General features: G+C 42.2%; 2 protein-coding genes across 2 annotated transcripts; both read left to right on the top strand.

Annotated features, from left to right (window-relative positions):
* Positions 1-1,547: 1,547 nt before the first annotated feature.
* LOC135489204 (small ribosomal subunit protein mS39-like) lies at positions 1,548-12,775 on the top strand. The gene is made up of 17 exons (XM_064774436.1): positions 1,548-1,613; positions 3,169-3,227; positions 3,632-3,668; positions 3,809-3,854; positions 4,189-4,257; positions 4,673-4,907; positions 5,444-5,597; positions 5,865-5,952; positions 6,336-6,687; positions 7,261-7,338; positions 7,839-7,977; positions 8,714-8,792; positions 9,116-9,206; positions 9,740-9,917; positions 10,777-10,963; positions 11,770-11,864; positions 12,331-12,775. Exons 1-17 carry the CDS (start codon positions 1,549-1,551, stop codon positions 12,353-12,355), a joined length of 1,977 nt encoding a protein of 658 aa, XP_064630506.1. The 5' UTR covers position 1,548; the 3' UTR covers positions 12,356-12,775.
* A 1,527-nt stretch (positions 12,776-14,302) lies between these two features.
* LOC135489516 (uncharacterized) lies at positions 14,303-20,860 on the top strand. The gene is made up of 3 exons (XM_064774903.1): positions 14,303-14,553; positions 18,161-18,312; positions 18,835-20,860. Exons 2-3 carry the CDS (start codon positions 18,203-18,205, stop codon positions 20,228-20,230), a joined length of 1,506 nt encoding a protein of 501 aa, XP_064630973.1. The 5' UTR covers positions 14,303-14,553; positions 18,161-18,202; the 3' UTR covers positions 20,231-20,860.
* Positions 20,861-21,512: the final 652 nt, after the last annotated feature.

Below are 21,512 nucleotides of genomic sequence, written 5' to 3'. Positions count from 1 at the left end.
CAGATTGTGGCACTCACCTTCGGGAATGTTCGGTCATCTTCGAGTTTTCTCGGTAAATCTTCACTTTGGCGCCAAGGAGGATACCGCGGTGACGTCACGGCTTTTCCAAGATGGCGCTGCATATTGTAAACAAACTCGATCCACGGCCAAGGGAAAATCAAGTCATCAAAAAAGTTAGATTTTTCGCATCAAATCAGAGTTATTAGTACTTTTCTGCTATGAAATAAGTCTTCAGACAATAAGCTGTCATTTGAATAATGAAAAGTGCTGTTTTGATGGGGAAAAATAGGGGTTTTTAAACCAAATAGCCGGGCACCGATCTTCCAAAATTAGCGATGGTTTCAAAACAGTCTCCCAGATATGGGGCAATCTCTTCATTATCATAATGGGATTTGGAGTCATGTTTACAGATTTTACAAGTTCGAGACCTGTAATACCTAAAACTCGCATAGATCCCCATAGATCCCCTCTATTTGTCGAGTTAGCGCCCCTGTAAGATCATGCATTTTCGGACACTAGAACGAAATCTTCCTGCGGATATCGCGGTTTCGGTGATGATTTAAGGAGAAATTGACTGTTCTTAGAGTTGTATGGGACAGAAATGAGTTCATACTTCATGAATACATGAATATATTATGATATGGGCGGGCTTCTAAGTCAAAACAATAACAAACTCAACTGCATCTCTACTGTATATTGCGTAGTGCATTGCCTAGTGTATTTCGTAGTGTATTTTAGCGGAGACATTATTTCCGCACTTTGGCCACGCCAAACGTCTTTTTTATTCGTGGAAGTTAATCTGCTCTGTAAAATTTTGTTTTACACAGGAAGAATCCATACTAGGTATTGCAATATTTCATGTCTATTGGTGTTTTTGTGTACAGGAGCGCACCAGACAGTGAGACATGGAGATGTGTTCAGTGCTGGTGCTGTCAGTAGACTGAATCTGATTGGCCATAGCGATCACTAATATGGGTCGGGATCACGTGATGTGACGTCACCGCGGTATCCTCCTTGCTTTGGCGCTCTGGGCATGAGCCGACATCGATGTTTCGCGGTAGAAAATTGGTAGTATTAATGCTAACCACCCCCAAACTCTTCGAAACTCATCAGAATTGTAGTAATACGCTATGTGTACGATGTTGTATGTCTTTCATGCTTTACTGAGCCATATTTTTCCAAATAATAATTTTTTTGGAAAATAATGAAATATTTTGGCGGGGGTTAAAACGGCATGCGGGCGGTGGACGGTAAACCGGATTATTCATTCCCATGGCCTTATCGAGGATGGAGGAATAGTGGATTCATGCTAGAGTTAAACTATTTAATGTGAACTCTCCCCGGACCTCCTTCTTTAAAACTCACAAATCCTACAGGGGTCATCCCTTTTTCTTTTTTAAATCTAAAAAACACCAAAGTTCCCACGACGTGCCCGTCAGGAACTTATGAACAAATAGTGGCGTCACCTGCCCTATTACGAAAAGAACTACATCACCCAACATCCATCCATGTGTATATCGAGGATGTAACAAATCGTCAAAATCCAAGATGGCTGCGCCCATGATTTTTCATGCGCCGAAAAATTATCGTTTTTATTCCACGATTATCAGCAGGTTAGCCATAATCTGTTGATGCGATAGGCTGCAACGTCCTATTCATACCCATTTACTTCAAATTACGCCATTTTTTTACAGTTTCTTGATTCAGATTAAGATTTATTGTGGCATCTAATTTTGTGTATATTTGTGTACATGCCACTGTACATTTTGCTGCACAATCAAGAAATATTCACCAGATTGATCTATTTCAATATTTAAACCCATTTTATGTGCTTTTGGAACTGTCAGATAATCAGGTTTAAGGGTCAGTCATAGGCACCACCATTTTGGCTAGAATTTGAAATCCTAAAACAATTGGATCTCTCCCGAAGTGGATGACATTGACAATTTCAATCAATGGTGGGAGTCTCTGCTTTGTTTTCCAGACAACAGCCTCCTATGTGCGAAATGGAAATTCACCTCATTCTGAAGAACTTCTACTTGCTTTAGGATTCAAATATCCAGAAGTATTAAGGTAGCAGGAAGGGTTGGGCGTTTGTGGTTTCTGAGTCTGAGGGGGTTGGTGTCTGTTGACTGTGCTTTAAGAGAGACTAGGCATGGCGCCAGTCTCTCTTAAAGCACAGTCAACAGGCATTTGGTCTCAGTATTTGGGCAAGTACAGAATCAAGGCAGCTCAGAGAGCAATGATTGAACGATGCTGTGGACAAGTCCAAGGATACTGCATCAGTCACGACGGGCCAACTTCTCATCAGAAAGCGTCACCACCAGCATATTCAATGTTCAGTTCCAACCTGTACCAGTCCAATTCACGTCTGTCATGGTCAGTAGTGGTCAGCTTAGCGCGATATGGAACATTCTTCCGAAACTCAAGCGAAGGAAGTCTGCTCATTAGCATATCTCGCGCACTGCTCCTTCTTGTCAAACATCGTAGTGAAATCGTAATGGAAAACGTCTGGCTTTGCGCCAGACATTGAGACTAATAAGTGAAGAACTAATAGGTAAAGAACTTCTACTTGCGCGAGACTGCTGTGATAAAATTATCATTGCAGAGACTCCGGTGACGTACACATATATTTTTTACAATCAAAAATGCCCTCTAAAGACGACATAGAATGATTATTTTATTGATATTTCCTACTATATACCTTCCAATTATCACTTTATACAAATAGATCGGCGTTAGGTCGCATGCTTTTCTTTCCTGGTGACACTATAAAGCAAAATAGTTGCAACCCCGTAAATGCGCTATAAGTCCAATAATAAGTGACGGTGACCCGTTATAAATGTTTTGCCAGCTTCGCTTTTTTGCCGCTACGCGGCGCGTTGGGCCCTTGCGTCTAGCCAAAATAGTGGGACCTATGGCAACCCCTTTTATTTTAAAAGAGCAACACTGTGCCAGTCAATAGCCAGAATAAGGTTCGGTGAAGATAATATTCCTGTTGTCCCTCTCGAATCGATCAATTCAACGTTCGACCCTGACATTCGACTAGACATCTGTGATCTTGTCATCTTCAATTTTTCTCACGTTGGTGTTGCAACGTGATGTCAAAATTGATACAGAGTCTTGAAGCACTTCTGTACATGGCCTTCTTTTTTCTTTCCACTCCAGATCATTTTTCGTAGCCGCAGGAAGATATTCTCAAACCGCTGCCTCGACTGCCAATAATAGTGAGTGGGTTTTTCCCTGAGGCTTTCCTGTTTTTGCATGGATTCGTAAATGTAGAGGTTTGACTTTTAGAAGGAAATATCATGAAATAAAGTAATTCTGAAAACTGGCAGGACAACATTGATTGGGCCTTGAAAAATTGGGGCCCGAGAATTTTTAGTATACAATGCACGGATCCATAATAAGTCATGTTTTTTAAAGTGTTACTTCTGTCCGCTCCAGTAGGCCTATACTTAGTTAGTTTTTAAACTAGAAATTGAACTGAATGAATTTATTATTGTGATTACCACATTCGTTCTATAAATGAGGCATACAGCTTGACTAGTGGAGATGTGTCATGACGGCGAATTTAGAAATTTTGGGTGACACTGACAGTGTCCTAATATTAAATTTTTCTGATTTTCAGATGTCACCCAAATTCAGGTACCCAAGAGAATACAAAGGTGAGTTTTCTCGTAATGGTGTGTGTTGAATGAAACAAACATCTTTAGTGTTTGATGAGCTGCGTAAGAATGCCTTGTTGATATCAACAGACTTGTCTTTCTTAGATATTCTGAACAACTTCTTTATCTATTTTTTTAAGGAGTCCCACATCTGTATTGGAAGCCCTTGCAGGAACAGTTGAAAAGGTAAGTTAGGTCTATAAAAAAGTAAAATATCTCTGTAAGAAAAACTGACTTGACCTCATGATTAAACCTAATAATTAAATAGATTAGCCAAGTGTGCCAGCACTTTTGAAAACAACCCTAATATTTCTTTGTTTTGCATTCTCGGAATGACACTCCTTTCCTAATAATAAGGTGAGGGTGGTGAGTGGGTCAATCCTTGAGATAGGTTTGGATCCGTCATGGCTGCTAAGTCAGTAATTCCCTGGTTTTTGATAAAACGTGTCGTGTCGGCCCTACCAGCGAACAAAATTTTAAAACTTTTTCCTCGAAAATCTCTCTCTCTCTTTACTTTCAGGATCCTCTTGGTCCACACTACAGATTTATAGATGACCCGGCATTGATACCTAATGATGTTGGTGCGAAGGTAGGTTGGCCAAATCCATCCTGAGTAATTTCTTGCTGTCTTACTTACCAGGAGAACACTTTATGATGTCTGGGTCTAATAGATTCATGATGTTTGCTGTGTAGTCAATTGTGTGTTCCACCTTTGTATGCAATAAAGCCTCTTTTTAAAAATTGGTTGCCATAAAAATTGCAGTGACTCTTTGATTCATCATCTAAAAAATACTTGCGATTAATTTATCGTGCTACTTGAGAAGTCCACCCATTGCAGAAGTAATGTATTGTCTCATTGTTGCAGGTGTTTGGGGCTTACTTGAGTTTCCATCAAGTTCCTTCTCCCCCCCCCCCTCCCCTCATTATAACCATATACTTCTGTTGAATTTTCCCTTCTCTTTTCATCTAAATCTTACAACAAACATTTTCCTTTTATCATGTAGCGGAGTTACTCTTTGGCCAAGGCCTCAGGAAAGAAAGCAGCCCAGTGGATCATGAATGAGTATTACTACGGCTTTCAAAAGGACACGGCAGAACCCTCCATACCTGACTTCAATCCAAAGCACACCGCAGAAAAAATTCTCAAGCATTCATCTGGGGAGGAAGCTGTCAAGTGGATGCTAAGGTGTAAATTACCAAGAGATGCATTTGAGCATTATCAAAAGATGAAGGAAGAAGGTACGATAGAGAATAAGGATCATTCAAGCAATGTTCCCCACCACAATTTTTTGGGCGGGAAGCTGTTAACATATTTTGTCATAATTTAGATTTCTTTTCCATGTTGTCCAGCTTGGTAGCAAAATACGTCCGGGAGCTATACAGTAAAACCATTTCATACCAGTCAGACCATTACCAACTGCATGAATCTGTCTGGGTATCAACTTTTGTGTCAGTTTTCTGTGTGCTGAAATGGAAAAAGTGATTTTGTCTGGATGCTGGACCTGAACAAAAGGTACAGTGGAGAACCCCGATTTGATTCGGGTTTGAATAGTGCCAGTATCAAGACCAAGTTATTATCAATTTGTAAGTTAAATATGCTAACTACTTGAGCTCTGGACTAGCCCAGGAAAATGAAAGATAACTTACTGAAGCACCACATTGGGTTAACATGAATCATAAAGAACATTTTTTTACCACCTCCAAAGTATTAAGCAGTTCTCCATGCCTTGTGCCACTGCAGTTTTGATTTTGTCTTATCTGCTAACCTATTTCAGGAACCCCATTATCATCAAAAACCATGATGGAGCTCCTGGAGCAGCTGTGTATATACACCAACAAGAATAAACCTGATAGGGTTTTCTTGGAGGACGATTTTTATGTCCGAGAAATGAACCGGACTGATCGCTTCAAAGTCCAGGATACTTGGGGGTGGGTATCTATGATTGGTGTAGAGCCTTTTAGCGTACCAATCTCCTCCCAGATCTTCAAAATTGTGTGATTTATAGTACCATTGAATGACTATTAAACGCTCACTGTGAAAATAGCAAATTGATTGTAGACAAAGATCTGGTCAGATTACAGAGACTACCATGTTGTCAAAGAGGTTTTTCATTGCATGATGTCATTTCGCAGGTGATTTGAATGCATTTATGGACATATAAAAAAAATATATTGTTTCGTTCTCGTTTATTTCAGAGAGTCGGCCCCTGGTGATCTCTTGTTTGAAGACCTACCTGAAAAAACACCAGCAGCGTACCGCTGTCTAATCAGAGGCATGAGCAAGGTTGGTAGAAAAGCTCTGAGCTTGTGTCCATTATCTTTAAATGTGGTCTGTCTTGAATTCGATATGTTCACGGATAGGAAGTCAGTGGAGACTCTTCAACACAGGGTTAGGCCTATATGTTGACGTCCCTGTAATCGCTTGTGACGCATGATTTTGCACCTTCTTCAGCTTGTCAGGTATATTTGCATCGGCACCGGCAAGTAGGCGGTAACAATAATCCAGACTGGCAAGGCATTGGTTCTAACACTTCATCACGGTTTAAGAGATCTTCACCTTTACAAACAGTCACTCAGTCAAGCCAGCTGGTCACTCGCACGTCCGTAATTGCCACATTGATTAAATAACATTCATATAGATTCTATACAGTATCATTTTACTTGTAGGCAAACCATGCAGAAGGCTGCATAGAACTCTATGGAGAAATGGTCGACAAGAACATTCCCGCCGATCTCCAAACGTCTATTGCTGTACTACAAATGATCCCAATTCTCCCTGAGGAAAGTGACACTCGCTGGGGCTTAATCGAAAAAGTTTTAAGGGATATGAAAGAGAATGGTGTCGAGCCAAATTTAGGAATATTCAATACAATTATGTACGGTTTAGGACAATTTATGGCTCGGGGGAGACGGAGTTCAGCTTGGACGTTACAAGTGTTGAGGGAAATGAAAGGCTGTGGAATTGAGCCGAGTCTCGGGACGTGGGGAAGCGTTATAAGTGTGTTTTACTCACGAGACTGTAAGTGTGATTCTTGTTGGTAATTGTTTTCATGAAAAAGAGAGGTGGACTAGTTTAGGTTATAAAGTTTCTATTCCTAATCAGGCCAGATAGTATCACAGAGAACCTGTGAGCACGCATCCTCTTGCAAACAGGGCCTACAACACGACTTCTCCTTACGCATGTTTCCGAGGGAGTAAGTATGTATCGAGTGAAATGGCCTGATATTGTCAGGATGATGAGTGAGGTGCCAACTTATACACTTGGTTCCACCCACTCTTGGGCAGTTGACTACCTAATTAAACTTCAGGACGGTTGCTTTGCTCGTCTCTGGAACAGCTCACTTGAATCCAAGACCTGATTGGGAATTTTTTCCTGAGGAGTTGAGCTTGATTATTGAACGAAAATACAGTAGAACCTCCCTTTGCAGACACCTTTCTATTAAGGACACCCTCTCTATTAAGGACAGTGCTTCTCGGTCCCGAAGGTGTCCTTTATATTAGACAGGTTCTACTCTATACTGACCTAAGTTTGCAGATGAGTGAAACAGTTGCCAGACACATTAAAAGAATGCTAGACTTTTATAATTTTCAGCATCTCAAGCTAATATTCTTGGAGAAATTATGGATCATCTCGCTGGGAAGGAGTTTACTTTTCAACATCCAACCGACAGTAAGTTTTAGGTTATTGTACAAAATTTAGCCGGTAGTTTCCTACACTACTTGACTGATGGATGGATGCCTAAGATCAACTAGCTGACCAGGCAATTGCATGCGTCTTTTGACACACTAGACCAAGCCTTAATAATAATAATACGAGTCTTATATAGCGCAGTATCCAACCATTAACTGGCCGCTCAAAGCGCTTGATAGGCCTCTTTAAAAAGCAAATGTTTAAGTTGTCCCTTGAAAGATAACAGAGACCTGCAGTTCCTAACAGTTGAAGGAAGTTTGTTCCACAGCTGAGGGGCTCCAATTGAAAATGCTCTACCACCGACTGACATGACATTGGCCTTTGGGATAGACAGAAGAACGGCCGATGAAGCCTTGCCTGTAGAAACTTTAAAGGTGTTCCAGCTTTCACTGGGGTTCACCGGTCTGCAGTGTCAACCACTGGCCTTCCTCAGTGTCGTCCAGTCGCGTCATTCACAAATGTCATCTTCTCCTTTTTAGCCCAGTTTTTCCGGATTGCCATGTTGAAGTGCTGCGTCAACCAGAAAGATCTTGACCTCGCCTACAAGATCGACGCCCTGCTGAACACGGGCCGGAATCATTTGCTACTAGGAGACTCATATTGTGAAATGATTTACTAGTAAGTAGTAAGTGGAACCGTAGAAAGGTGAAACACTAAGAAATCATTTACTAGTAAGTAGTTAGTGGTACCGTAGAAAGGTGAAACACTAAGAAATCATTTACTAGTAAGTAGTTAGTGGTACCGTAGAAAGGTGAAACACTAAGAAATCATTTACTAGTAAGTAGTTAGTGGTACCGTAGAAAGGTAAAACACTAAGAAATCATTTACTCGTAAGTAGTTAGTGGTACCATTGATATATACCGGTAAAACATCATGACCTAGTATCTCGAGGGTGTTTTTGAGCTGTAGAAAAACTACACTCAGTCCCAGTATATATTTGGTAAATAAAATTACCTACCAAGTGGTCGGTAGGAGGCGGAAATATCTTCAAATTGTGCCAAGTTCACCAATGTGTAATATTCAAAACAAACAAATTACTACTGGGGCCAAGCAAGTTTCTATTATAATATGGAGGTACGTGACATAACCTGCAGCCACCACCTGTCGAACGCACATTATTTAGGTTATAAGTTTTGGCTCGTGTGCGAAAGTCAGGGCCTAATTCTTGACACATGTAACCTTGTAGCATGCAGGTAGCCCGACTGTTAGCCTTGGTGATATTCCAGATTAAACGCTCCACCCATTCCTAGGTACCTGAAAATATTATTTTAGTCCAAAGATTTGTTTTTGGTACATATGTTTTCTCATTTTGGTGTATTGATGCCCTGAACGATTTCTTCCTGTAATTTTTCAGCAATCAGTTTTTCAAGCTTCTCTGTTCTGTGGAAGAGTTAGACAAAGTCATGGCGATATATGACAGATGTGTACCACATGTAAGTCTGGCAAGAGCTATATCTTCAGTTGTCGTTTTTTGCAATTAAAAACATTGTTTTAAATACTGAAAAATAACCTTTGCGTGAGATGCACACATGTTGGTTGGCCCATTCGCATGGACGGATCACTGTATGAATTGCATATGTTGCAAAACCTTCTCAGTGATATACCTGCAATCAATGTGTGATCGGCACACAGCTCACACAGCACCAAAGCATAGGATCTGCGCAGCTTACACAAAGCAGATGGTACATCAATTGTGACTAGGACTGTACTTGTGCCATATACTCTTAAACTGATTAATCTTACCCAACACTTTCAGGTTTGGAGTCCAAATTTTCCAAATTTTGCCGAGCTGCTGAAGCTGCTGGAAGTTTATGATGGCTATAATTATATTCCACAGATTTGGTCAGGTAAGCACATCCACTTATCCGCATAATTAGCATTTCAGTAATATTGCAACGAATCGTTTATTGCATGCCATAGGGACATAGTATTTAAATTTTCCGACAGACATCCCTTTGTTCTAAGTCCAAGTAAAACAATTTTATACTGAGGGCGCTGCCAACATCTGAATGTTCTCTCAATTTCCCTCTTGATGTTGATCAGAGATGGTTATACAATGTACTGTGCTTTATGTTGCTGCAATGCATGTAAGGTAAGGTGTTACAATTGAAGCCCAGGTACAATTATGCCGTTCCTGTGCATTGATTTGTACTGACAGCTATTCTTACACTATAGTTGATATAATTGTACAAGGGCTGCATTCACATCAGCTGTCAGTTTTCTCTGCTAAAGATATTGTGGCAGTTGCACTTGTTGCAATGAGAAGATCTTGTCAAATCTCCATTTCAGCAAATAGCCAAGCAAACGCAAGGGGAAATCTTCAGGAAATACTCCATGCCATCATGATGGACTTATTTTCCCTTCACTTTGTCTCTTGTAGATCTTGTGGCATTTGATTACGTGCGACGCGAAGATCTCGTCGAACCCCTGTTCCAGCTAATGGCCAAGGAAAAACAGGAGGAAAAGCTCCAGGAAATCTTCCACGGCATTGCAATGAAGCATGTGGAGAATGTGAAAGAAGCCGAGGAAGACGCTAGGCCTAGAGGGAGACCTTTAATGTAAGTGAGGATAGTGTAGGTGGGCTAGAGGGAGACCTTTGATGTAAGTGAGCATAGTGTAGGTGGGCTAGAGGGAGACCTTTGATGTAAGTGAGGACAGTGTAGGTGGGCTAGAGGGAGACCTTTGATGTAAGTGAGCATAGTGTAGGTGGGCTAGAGGGAGACCTTTGATGTAAGTGAGGACAGTGTAGGTGGGCTAGAGGGAGAACTCTGATGTAAGTGAGGACAGTGTAGGTGGGCTAGAGGGAGAACTCTGATGTAAGTGAGGACAGTGTAGGTGGGCTAGAGGGAGAACTCTGATGTAAGTGAGGACAGTGTAGGTGGGCTAGAGGGAGAACTCTGATGTAAGTGAGGATAGTGGAGGTGGGCTAGAGGGAGACCTTTGATGTAAGTGAGGATAGTGTAGGTGGGCTAGAGGGAGACCTTTGATGTAAGTGAGGACAGTGTAGGTGGGCTAGAGGGAGACCTTTGATGTAAGTGAGGATAGTGTAGGTGGGCTAGAGGGAGAACTCTGATGTAAGTGAGGATAGTGTAGGTGGGCTAGAGGGAGAACTTTGATGTAAGTCAAGTTGATGAGTTTCATCGACTGAAGTGATCTCTTCATTTGATAATTTGGTTGCTGGGGCAAGCTGACAATTGGGTAACTCGAACACTGCTTGGATTCCTTGTCCCTACGTAAAGTTTTTATAATCCCGCTGACCGGGGAGGGTAACTTACCTATATCAGACTTACCATATCAACCTATCCCATTCGGCTAAGTTCCTTTAGATCAGCTTAGGGCAATCCATCCTGACTTCAAACAATAATTCCTCACCAAAACAGACACTCAGCTACCTATTTCTTCTCCGATATTTTCCAGGTTGACAGGTCCAACTTTTGGCTCTCTGATACAGATTTGTCTCAACAGCGATCGGTTTGACGATGCCTGGGGTCTGTTTCAGATGTTCAGTAAGAAGAAAGCATCGTGTTTAGGGATACCTAGTGAAGAGTCTCTCAAAAAGTTGGCTGATGTCTGCATAGCTAACAAGAGTACAGAGGAGGTGATGGTACGTACCTGAGTCAGAATTGTCTTTCCTGACACTATATTTTTGCTGCCAGTCCCTAGGTGAGCCAGTCTACCCACTGAGCTACCTGGCTTATTTGAAATGAATGAATGAAATTTACATTTTTATACCGTGAAATCCGATAACTTTACTCTCATTTGGTTCAAAAACATTGTCTGTGAAAAGGTAAGTCTTTAGCCCTCGCCTGAAATTCAGTGAAATGCAGTGACTCGGCTGTGAGTCGAACCCACGACCTCCTGATCATGAGGCCGACTCTCTTCCACTGCACTAGCACTGCCCCATGGGTGTATTCACCAGGTTTGTAAGCCACCAGTCAAAACCTTACCAAAATGGTGAAATGTACACTTTTGGATCGCTATCTCTGATGCTCTCTTCGCAGGATTTCAGCAGCTGTTATTTATGCCGGCCATGCAGTGACACTCTTCCCATTTAGCAATATAATATATAATAATGATTCTTTTATATAGCGCAATTCCGTGACACTATAGTTCTCGCTCAAAGCGCTTTGGGATATCATATTATTACCCCGGTCTCCACAGAAATCAATCAGGGGTTTCAAGGAGCAACCACAAGGCGCTCACTTGAACTCGACCAGTAGGGAACTAAGCAGTGACTCGGCCGGGAGTCGAACCCACGACCTCCTGATCATGAGGCCGACTCTCTTCCACTGCGCTACCGCTGCCCCATGCCCCAATATGAATCTGTTGTACAAATGAAATAGGTAAAGATGTTACCCAGTACTCTGGTATGTTTCGTATTCCTTTGATTTATTTTGCTCTGTTTTCCAGCAAATCATTGGTGCCATATCTGACATGGCCTACCCGTGTGTGCCCGACCTGGTGGCTAAGGCGAAGTCAGATCTAGAGCTGACAGACTCTCAACAGTAAGGTTCCTTTCTCATTTTGATATATACAGGGGGCCCCAGAAAAAACTTCCATCTTTCTGAGATGAAAGCAATGGTAGGCAAAATGGTTGAGATCTAAAACTATTAATTGATTTAAGAGTTCTTAGTATCATTCTTCTTCTTGAATGATTCTCATCCATTGGCATTGGTGTCAGTGTAAGATTGCTGGAGTTTTTTTTGTACCACCCTGTTCATTTGTAGAGAGAATATAAAGGCTGGAAATATTGCCCTTTGTATACATGTATTGCCACCTTTTGCCTCAACTTCTCCCAATACTTTTAGAAGTTTAAAAAATTCTATCAATTGTAGAACTGTAAAGTCACACTCTGTCTTCCTCTATTCATAATCAAAACGTTACTCATATTGCCCAGTGATCCATGACTAATAATTTGACTACCGGTATCTGTTTCTTTTTAATTTGTTTCCCTATTTCCCTTGTCTTCAGGCAACACCTCACCTTGATGGTCTAGCAGATTCTTGGACAAGCGGTGACGGGACATTTTGAACATTCTGCCTGTGGTTTTGAGGACTATAGTGCTAGGTCATCAGTTGACTGTAGCCTTGAGATAGCGATACCAAAAGAAGCTTGTAGCTCCTCCTCACTGATACAGGCATTTGTTTTTCCATGAAATGTAAACTTTGGGAACAATATCCTTTTTTCAGAGAGTTATGTTTGTCCGAGGTCCATCCAACCTGTACCTTTCCAGGCCAGTTCTTACATATTCCTGAAGATGGCACCATTGTTCCAAGGTCTTGGCTTGGAACTTGGAATACACTAATTTGCAGATATTAAGCCTATCAAAAAAAACAGTATACATGTACTGAGAAAGTGTGAATATTTGTAGATAGAATTTGCATTTTGAATTGTAAATAAAACTTTTTTCGAAGAATTGATTTACTGTGCTTCACTGTTTGATGACTGCTTCAATTCACTGACACAACCTCCCTGGCATGGACAGTTGAGAGGTCAGATACATTTGTAGGCAACCATGCATGGACTTTTACCAGATGGAACAGCATGGCTGTGACTTGGGCCAAATCACAGATATTTATATCCAGGGCCCAGTTGCTCAATCGACGTTTTGGAGACAAAAAAACGCCAGCTCACCAAAGCATAACCTTATTCAGTAAAGTTTACTTACGATAGCAGCATTAGTACTTGAACATCCCTGCTAACCCTGATGGAACAATGGAGCCATGGGGGTTCTGTTGTGAGGGCAGGACGCTGTATTCAAGGACAAAAATGGCCATAATATAACACTGTTTTATTAACTGAATCTAGGATGTCCTTGCTCCAAAGCTTCATGTTCTCTATATAGGATATCTGCACTCTGGAATGCTCTCAACAAGGACCAGGGAAAGTTGTCTCCCGAGTGGAGAAACTGTCACGAGGATAATTCTTTCCAATGATGGACACCCTCGAGGAAGATTTCCTGCTAAAGGATTCACTTCAAATGACATTATGGCCTCCTGAAGATTCTACATACATTACACTATCAATTTGGGGTTATTGGTCTTCAGCTTGAGCCATGCATATCATCACACGTTTTTTTCAAGGGGACACTAATTTCTGCTACACCGACGGTGTCTCGAACGAATGCATGATTTTATGTTGAAGGCGGTTTATGGACCTAGTACACTGTGTTCGGATTATCATGTGCCCGCAGGGTCACCCAACTACTTTTAATGCGATATTAATAAAAGAAATAATCCCTTTAAATGTCTGAGCCTAGAAACCGCAGTCAATGTAAAATCGACTTAATCAGTCTCGGCGTAGGCCTATTTCCCATAGCCTCATGATGCGATTATTGTTCAATAATAAGCATAACGACGAAATAAACTACTTAGCTGGGGATATATTATCAAGATCATATTTTCTACTTTTTAGAAAGCTTGCAACACAACATTAAAAAATCTTCGCCGGGAAAAGAGCCTAACGGTCTAAGACGTCACGGAAAACCCTCCCGATCAAAAATATATGAAGCCTATTCACATCTTTCCATCTACTGTTTCCCGAGTAGAATTTTGAGACTTCCAATAAAGTACTGTCATTTCTTTCACACCGGTATAATGATCTGATACGAGATATTAGACTCCATTTCAGTTAGTCTCAATAGGCATACACCTTAATCCACATAACTTTCTACAGGGATAACTACTCAGAGTTGTCTCAGTCTATTTTCTATCTGACTACGTCTTTAAAGGCCCACCCCACTTGTTAAAAAATTGAAATTTGTAGTTGAATTTCAACAGAATATTAACTGCACTGCGGCACTTATATCTTCCTCGACCACCAGTAATTTACGAACGGTGTACCCCTTTAAAACAGCGCACGGTCCTGATCCCTGATCGAGCGTAATATCGCCTTTCAATCACTGTTTCGACCAATAACGGCATTCAGTTCCATGAGTCAACACGAGACGCCAGTGACGTTTACTCAATTTGAATTCAGGAAGCCTTGTATTCGTTCAGTTGTACAAATACAAATTTATTGATATGAGAGGTCATTATTTCGCATGGAAGCGAATTGGGACGTAAATTTTATTGAGACAAGGCATTTGAAAACCTCTATTGGACTGGATGTGCTCCTAGGTTTTTCTTGCTGTAGACATACAGTTTTCTTTCATTGGAAGCGAAACCAATATTGACTAGGAGGAACAATTTAAAGGTGAGAACCAAAGTCTACCAAAAATATCAATTTAGTCCTTATATTTTCAATACATACACATCTGCAAATCTTCTGAATGCAGCTGAACCAAACCCAACCATGCCAGTAGACGACAGGAAAAATGTCTCCACCCAGGAGTGGGCATTGTTCTTGAATTAGAGGTGCATTTACAGGAACGCTTACTTGAATCTTTGCACGATGAGCTACATTTAGTAAGAATGGCAAAAGACAGATCATTAGAAGAACGGAAGCACGATTGGCCCAAAGTGAAGTGTCCTCTCATTCCTTAGTCCCCGACGACTGGTGTCCTTCGTCCCAGACGACTGGTCATTGTTCTCTATCCCCGATGTCCGGTGTCCTCAATCCCAGACGACTTGTCAGTGTTCTCTGTCCCCGGTGTCCGGTGTTATCTGTCTCAGACGACTGGTGTCCTCTCTCCCAGACAACATCCTGGGACTGTCTCTTCATTCTCAAGTCAGGGCTCACTATATATTGCCATCTCGTCTGGGATCTGAGACTGTTGCCCTCCAGTGCGGGTCACTAGCTATTGCCCTTTAGTCTGGTCTGACTATTGCCTCCAGTGTCTAGGCAGACTTGGCAATTGTCTCTCTTTATCCAATCACTTTCTTGCTAGTCTCCGTCTTGTTTTACCAATAAAAAGAAACATGTTCTTCAATATCTAAGGTTGCCAGTGCCATCCTGATCTTTAAAGCATTTCACTCGGTACTCAATGAGAGCAGACGGAGATTTCTGTTGTGTGTATAGTTGGGACCCTGGCATTCGATGATGAACGATTGGGGCTCGAGATAAAACGTCTGAGTAAGGTACACCACGGACTTCGCATATGATAGGTCCATGGGTACACTATTAGTATGAATAGAAGGCATCGAAGTTCATGAACTTAGATTCCGTAGAAATTTGGTCGCACCTCACAACCGCACCCAGAGGGCACGCATTAAGAAAATATAATCGAATTCGTGTACAAGGAAGCAGAAAAGCACATAGTCCTTTTTTATTACAGTTCGTAGCTTGAAGGTCTTTAATAATGTGTGTACATACACCTATTAATATTTCAGTATCAAATCAACGCAGTGCTGTTACTTTAGTATTCTTTGCAATAAGGTGTGTAAAAAGACCATTGCTATTTTATTTGCATTAGCTAGATACTTCAATACCCACAAATCATCGTCCGAAGACAGAGTCGGGACGGCTCTTGCTCGATTTTACAGTATTTACCAAAAAGACGCCCTTTCCTTGGGCAACATTGGTGACAACAGTGAACCTACTTCTCAATAAAATATATGTATACCGTGTCTTCCTTGACACTTTCACAGAAGTTAGGACGGTTCCTGTTTGACTGTGACTTTACTGCAAACTCTGGAAATAAAACAAACATAGAAAATATTCCTCAGGACATTTCAAATAGTTTGAACTGGCAATCGTCCTGCTACTAAAACCAGGCTCATTTTGAATGTTATCATGAACGCTGTAGATTGTATCATGAGCATTTATCTGAAAACCATTAGATACCGGTACCTATCATGAAATCGATTGGTAGCTACTTATCCATTATTACTTATATTATTGGTAGCTATTCAACCAGTTACCTCAGCGGTGCTATAAGAATGTCTCCGATTGATATTCATCGATATTACAAATCAGAACTAATGGAAATATCGTGTGAGAGGAAACAAGCCAGATGATGGCCGACAATCTTACTTACTTAAAGGGAGACTATAGGCTGGAGTTAGGTAGGTCAGATTAAGTTATAAGAAGTCGCCGATAGGGGTTCCTCCTATCTCGCAGTAGATTGAAACTACATCTATTCACACCAGTAAGAGGAATACTATATCGCTGAGTTAACACGACCCAGTCCCGCCCCTAACTGTATGTGCGCATCAGTAACCCAAAGGTGTGAGTCTTCAATAATCAACAGAGAAAACTGTAGAGATTGGGCAATCGTATCTTGCAGGCTCATAGGTGCAATTGGAAATGTTTCGCACTCTAAAGCAAATCAAGTGACTTGTCATTATGCACTGGCCATCTACTACATACCATCAATATTCCCGAAGAAAAATCACTTCCCAACAACTTTGCCGGAATTGACCACAGGACGGAGACAAATGCACAATCTGTCACCGTCACCGTACGTGTAACTTGGTGTCAAAGGCTTTTATGATCGTATGGACTAATTGGTGGTTCGTCAATGCTCCCTGACATCGGTACTTTTCACCATATTCTAAGCAAAGAATAGCCTTTATATGCCTTCGCCATAATGTCAACATTTATGATCAAATCTATGAAAGAGCAGGCCAAGTAGTTACTCAAAATATCACATACATGAACACTCGGCCCGCTGTCCTTTGCATTTGGAGACAATGTCACAACGTGAGACGATCGGCGTTCGCGAGCTCGTTAGGGTCTTCTTACCTGTTTAACTTTTAATACCTCGTTCTAAAAAAGGTCTGTCTCAGTTTAAGGAAAAGGACGGAAAGCAGTCCTCAAAGAACGATTGCCGTCAACCTTTCTAAAAGAACAACGGTGATCCAAACTTTCGGCGGCCAGTGGCATCAGCGCATGTCAAGCGACATCAAATATCACATGTTCCAAGATTGATATGAAGGTGGACTCAGATACGGGACTATAGGGGATCACTCGCCACAGCGTAGCCTCCTATACAGTCCATTTCGTCATCCTGATCGACTTTCTTTCATGTCAGGTACCGGGCGACAGGTAGAGGCCGGTCCACTGCGTCCGGAGTGTACCGCAGCGAGGCATACTCAAATCCCAAAACATGTTTTCTTTGGCCCCCGGGGAAGATCATTATACTATGGCAAGTTTCTTGACTGTTCTTGACTGGCGTCGTGACAGGTTGCCCTATCAATCGTCTCATTTCAAACTAGGAACGAAATAACACTAGTTTTATCAATACCAAGTTAATTTGCCTGATAAATTGCCACTAAGTGCTAAAATCATGTTATTGTAATGATCAAGAAAGACTGCCTTGTGTATGGATAAATAAAAATCTTTAAAACCACGTCCTCAATTGAAATACTAACGGTTTTGTTTTGTTATTTTTCTCCAGAACGTGACCCAGAAATTGTTGTCTTTCTGCTTTGGGCACAACCATTGCCGTGTTCTTTGGCACATATCCCACCATTTTAAATGATACGATTTGTAAAGGCCTTTTAGCTTCGTGAGCTAAGTATTCTATGATATATTCGTCAAATCAGATTAATTGGCCTAGGCCTATTAGTGCAGCCCTGTCATAACAGAATTGACGCCTTGATATGTATTATATATTTAACAGGCTTAGATACTCCTGCAAGAAAATGACGAATATTGTTATTAAGGTGATGGAAAAAAACTAAGTCGTGGGTTAACATACTGTTGGTAAGGCCTTGGAGTGCAGTTATTTGATAACAAAAAAAGCAGTAGTAATCCTCAGTCCGATTTTCTAAATCGAAATATCATTTTGGATTGTGTCATAATGCTGGCAGAAGGACAAAAAGGGTATCCTGAGTAGCGTGGCTGTGACGAAAACTTGTGTCCATTTCGTGGTTTTTATTCGAACATCTAAGATCTAACCTTTTTTCGACACTTCTAGAAACACCATGAGTGAACCACACAACGCCGCATCCTGACTAGGATGAACTACACCTTTGGTGCTATGAGAGAACGATCTGACCTCCGCCTGAACGTGGAGACAAACCCGTACGAAGTCCAAGACTATCTGGCAAGCTTTAGGCGATCGAAAAGGTAGGTTGTCTACAAATCACTAGGTCACAACCCATCATCACTGCTCGTGAAGGGCAGACTGTCAATTCAGATAGTGGAGTTTTCGCCGTCGGTGGATTTGAAGAGACCGGGAACAAGAATATGGCGAGTGATTGCCAGATTGCGACTTTGTCTCCAATGACAGAACTGATGGAGGACCAGTTCCACTTTGAGGTCGGTGCCTCTGTCAGTTTATACGTATACAGACGTTCTTTTTTCTTAAGATAATACATTTGGTAGGATTGGAGCCCGATCTGTCATCAGACATGTAACCCACGATTGCACTGGGCATATGACAACACGGTTTTCCATTAAACACAACCTTACACGACCTGACAACTCTGTCCATCCGAGATGTGACACGGCGCAACCCACTCCTAGCATGGTCTCGTGGTCTCCCCGAACGGCAATCATAAACTCGTCTTCGGCCGTGGGATAACGGTGTTTGTAAATGGTCTTCGGAGTCTAATATCATAAGTGCTCCTATCTTCTTCTATTTTTCAGCGCCATGATAGTCAAGGGTGCCAATACGTCACGGTGGAGCTCACTGCCTACAAGGCCGAAGGCTCTCACAGCCCGTGAACCCAAGAAGGTCCCAACCTTGTTCAAAAGGTGTGACAACGACGAGGATCAGGAAGCCTTCACAATCAGCTTAGACGTCGTACGGTCTCCATTCTCCGCAAGGACAAATCCGAGCCAGCAGAAGGTCGGCATCAGTGTTGAATTTGACAGCCCCACAACGGCTTGTCCGACGAAGTATTTCCCGTACAGGCGTTCGGGTTACTTGGATCACATCATTAGACAATCTCGGGTGAATTCGGCTCGCGTTCTCATGTGCGATAACCCGGATGTTTTGAGTGGCATGATGCCATCTCAGCGGATCAGAAGTGCTCAACCTGCGGTTGTCGCAGCAAGCAAAGTTGCGATACCTGCGCGAGCGAAGACGGCCGAACCTGTCCGAGCGCCACCATTGTCACGTCCGCGCAGACGACAAGAAATGAAGCTACGGACAGTAGAAATCAAGGATTCTGGGATTGCGGTCAAAACAAAGGAGTACACGACGGACACGAGGAATGTTTATTACACCAAACGACTACAGAAAGAATTACCGAAAGAGACGGTCAAGGGGGTGAGATTTGATGGAGGATTTCAGGAGGCCGTCATATCGCCCCGCCGCCAGGAAGTTTTGAAGGAACCAGAGCCGGAGGCGGAGAAACCATTGCCGCCAAAACTAGAGGTGAAACCACGAGATGACGTCATCATGGAGCACCAGCCAGCTATGGACACCAGCGTCCCGAAAGAGACCAATCACATCCCATTTAACATTTACAGCGCGCAAAACGGGACGACACAACCGATCGCCTCCAGGAAGAATAAAGACATTGATGATTATGATTACAAAACGGACAAAGTTTTATCATATTATCTCCAACAGGAGCGCAGACCAGGGACGGCGCAATTTCATTTTAATGCTCAATCAAAGTTAAATACAGCAACCAATCTTGGAAACAAATCGGCGAGCAGGGGCAGGATACGTTCACGAAGTCAAGGGAACGAAGGACAAGGACAATTAGAGTTCGCACAACCAAATCTTGGAGGATTTTTGAAAATTCACAAGCCACTGGTTCTGCATCAACGATCGGTTGAGGAGGACCAGGGATCACGTGACAATGACATTGATCAGCCGGAGAACACGCCTTGCGTCCCCGAGCAGAAATCACAAAAACCTCCACATCCGATTTCGAACAATACTCCAAGGCCCCCAATCGATCCAACAAACCTTTGTTTACTTTGCAACTGTTCGAATACTGACAATTGGAAAATGGTCGACGCCATGCTTTCACAATCGTCTGCTCAAGATTTGACTCTTCCCGCTCTGAACAAAACGATGAAACATTAGAGACGTTTAGAGACGTCGAGTTATCTATGTCGTCGCATTCAGTTGTAGAAAATAGAGAAAGACAATCATTATTTCATTTCGGGTGGCATTTTTCGTCGGTGTCATTGGTTTGAACACAGGGATGGTTCCTAATACGCCTCGCAAACGAGCGATATTCATAAAAATCGCTGCGACCAGCGATTGTGATTGCTGTTATGTGCAAAATATCTCTCGTCTGCGGTAAAATTGTTGGGTTCGATACTCATCGCTGGTCACGGTGATCAGTGATTCCTGTCGCAAGCATTTGCAATAACCACGACAAACGATTTTTGTCGCATACGATGATGAACACAGGTCGCAACCACTGGAATTGCTCGCTTGCTGACCAGAAATCCTTACCTACGCTCTCAACTGACATATCACCAGAAGTTTGATCAATACCCTCCGCCTCTCGATATTTCAAGAGTAGCAGTAAAATAAACCCTGAATCTCAGGATGAACCGACATGGACGATCCCACACACTTGTCTCCGCAGACGAATGTTGGTACATACACTCAAGAACCACGTCGTCACCGTTTCGGGCCCGAGTTAGGTATCCATTTTATGGTGTAAACATTGTACTTTGTAATTGGTTAGAAGAAATAAAATGAGTTTGGTACAAATCATCTTAATGTCCATTTAATACTCACTCACACAACGTAGTGAGTGTAATGGTTACGTATGTATACACTGTGTGTAAAGTGTGAACAAAATTCATATATCCATCTGAAAAAATTTGTGCAGACCCATGACAATTCTGGTTCCGGTACAGTTTTGTCGCATTCCATATGGGCCGCGCGTTGGCCGATCCTGCATTCATGACGCGCCGCACCCACAGTTACGACGTCGGACGTGAATCCGATTGTTTCCTTCCTCATGACGTCATGAGCCATTGACCATTCACACAAGTAGATTTATTCACACAGGCGCCACTGAAGTGCAGATGTGGGAGCGGAGATCATGTATTTAAAAATCGTCTGCTAGGACATACAGTTCTGCGTGTTCACTAGAGCTTGCTCTTTACATATTACTCCTTCGACATATCGAGAGGCGGAGGATATTGAAAACCACTGGTGTCTCGCTGGATGGTTAAAGGGATAGCCAGTCGCTGACGTATATCTACTGCTGGTCCAATCATATCTAGTTCCTACTTCTAACGCCAATCGGAGAGAGCGGTAGCCGGTACATATTCACTGAGAGCACGGTTCACAAGCAGTTCAATGTACTCGTGAAGTGACGAGAGAAAATCTCACGGGTGGAGCG

This window comes from Lineus longissimus, chromosome 6 (genome assembly GCF_910592395.1).
Source record: "Lineus longissimus chromosome 6, tnLinLong1.2, whole genome shotgun sequence".
Lineage (NCBI taxonomy): Eukaryota > Metazoa > Nemertea > Pilidiophora > Heteronemertea > Lineidae > Lineus > Lineus longissimus.
Note: the sequence above shows the minus strand (reverse complement) of the source record. Positions and strands in the feature narration are given on the sequence as shown.

Bases quoted from the DNA above. Each gene is read 5' to 3' on its own strand.
- LOC135489516 (XM_064774903.1), top strand. From the start codon at position 18,203: ATGAACTACACCTTTGGTGCTATGAGAGAACGATCTGACCTCCGCCTG. The intron at 18,313-18,834 runs GTAGGTTGTCTA...TCTATTTTTCAG, and splicing joins AGCTTTAGGCGATCGAAAAG to CGCCATGATAGTCAAGGGTG.
- LOC135489204 (XM_064774436.1), top strand. From the start codon at position 1,549: ATGGCTGCGCCCATGATTTTTCATGCGCCGAAAAATTATCGTTTTTAT. The intron at 4,908-5,443 runs GTACGATAGAGA...AACCTATTTCAG, and splicing joins TCAAAAGATGAAGGAAGAAG to GAACCCCATTATCATCAAAA. The intron at 11,865-12,330 runs GTAAGGTTCCTT...CCTTGTCTTCAG, and splicing joins GAGCTGACAGACTCTCAACA to GCAACACCTCACCTTGATGG.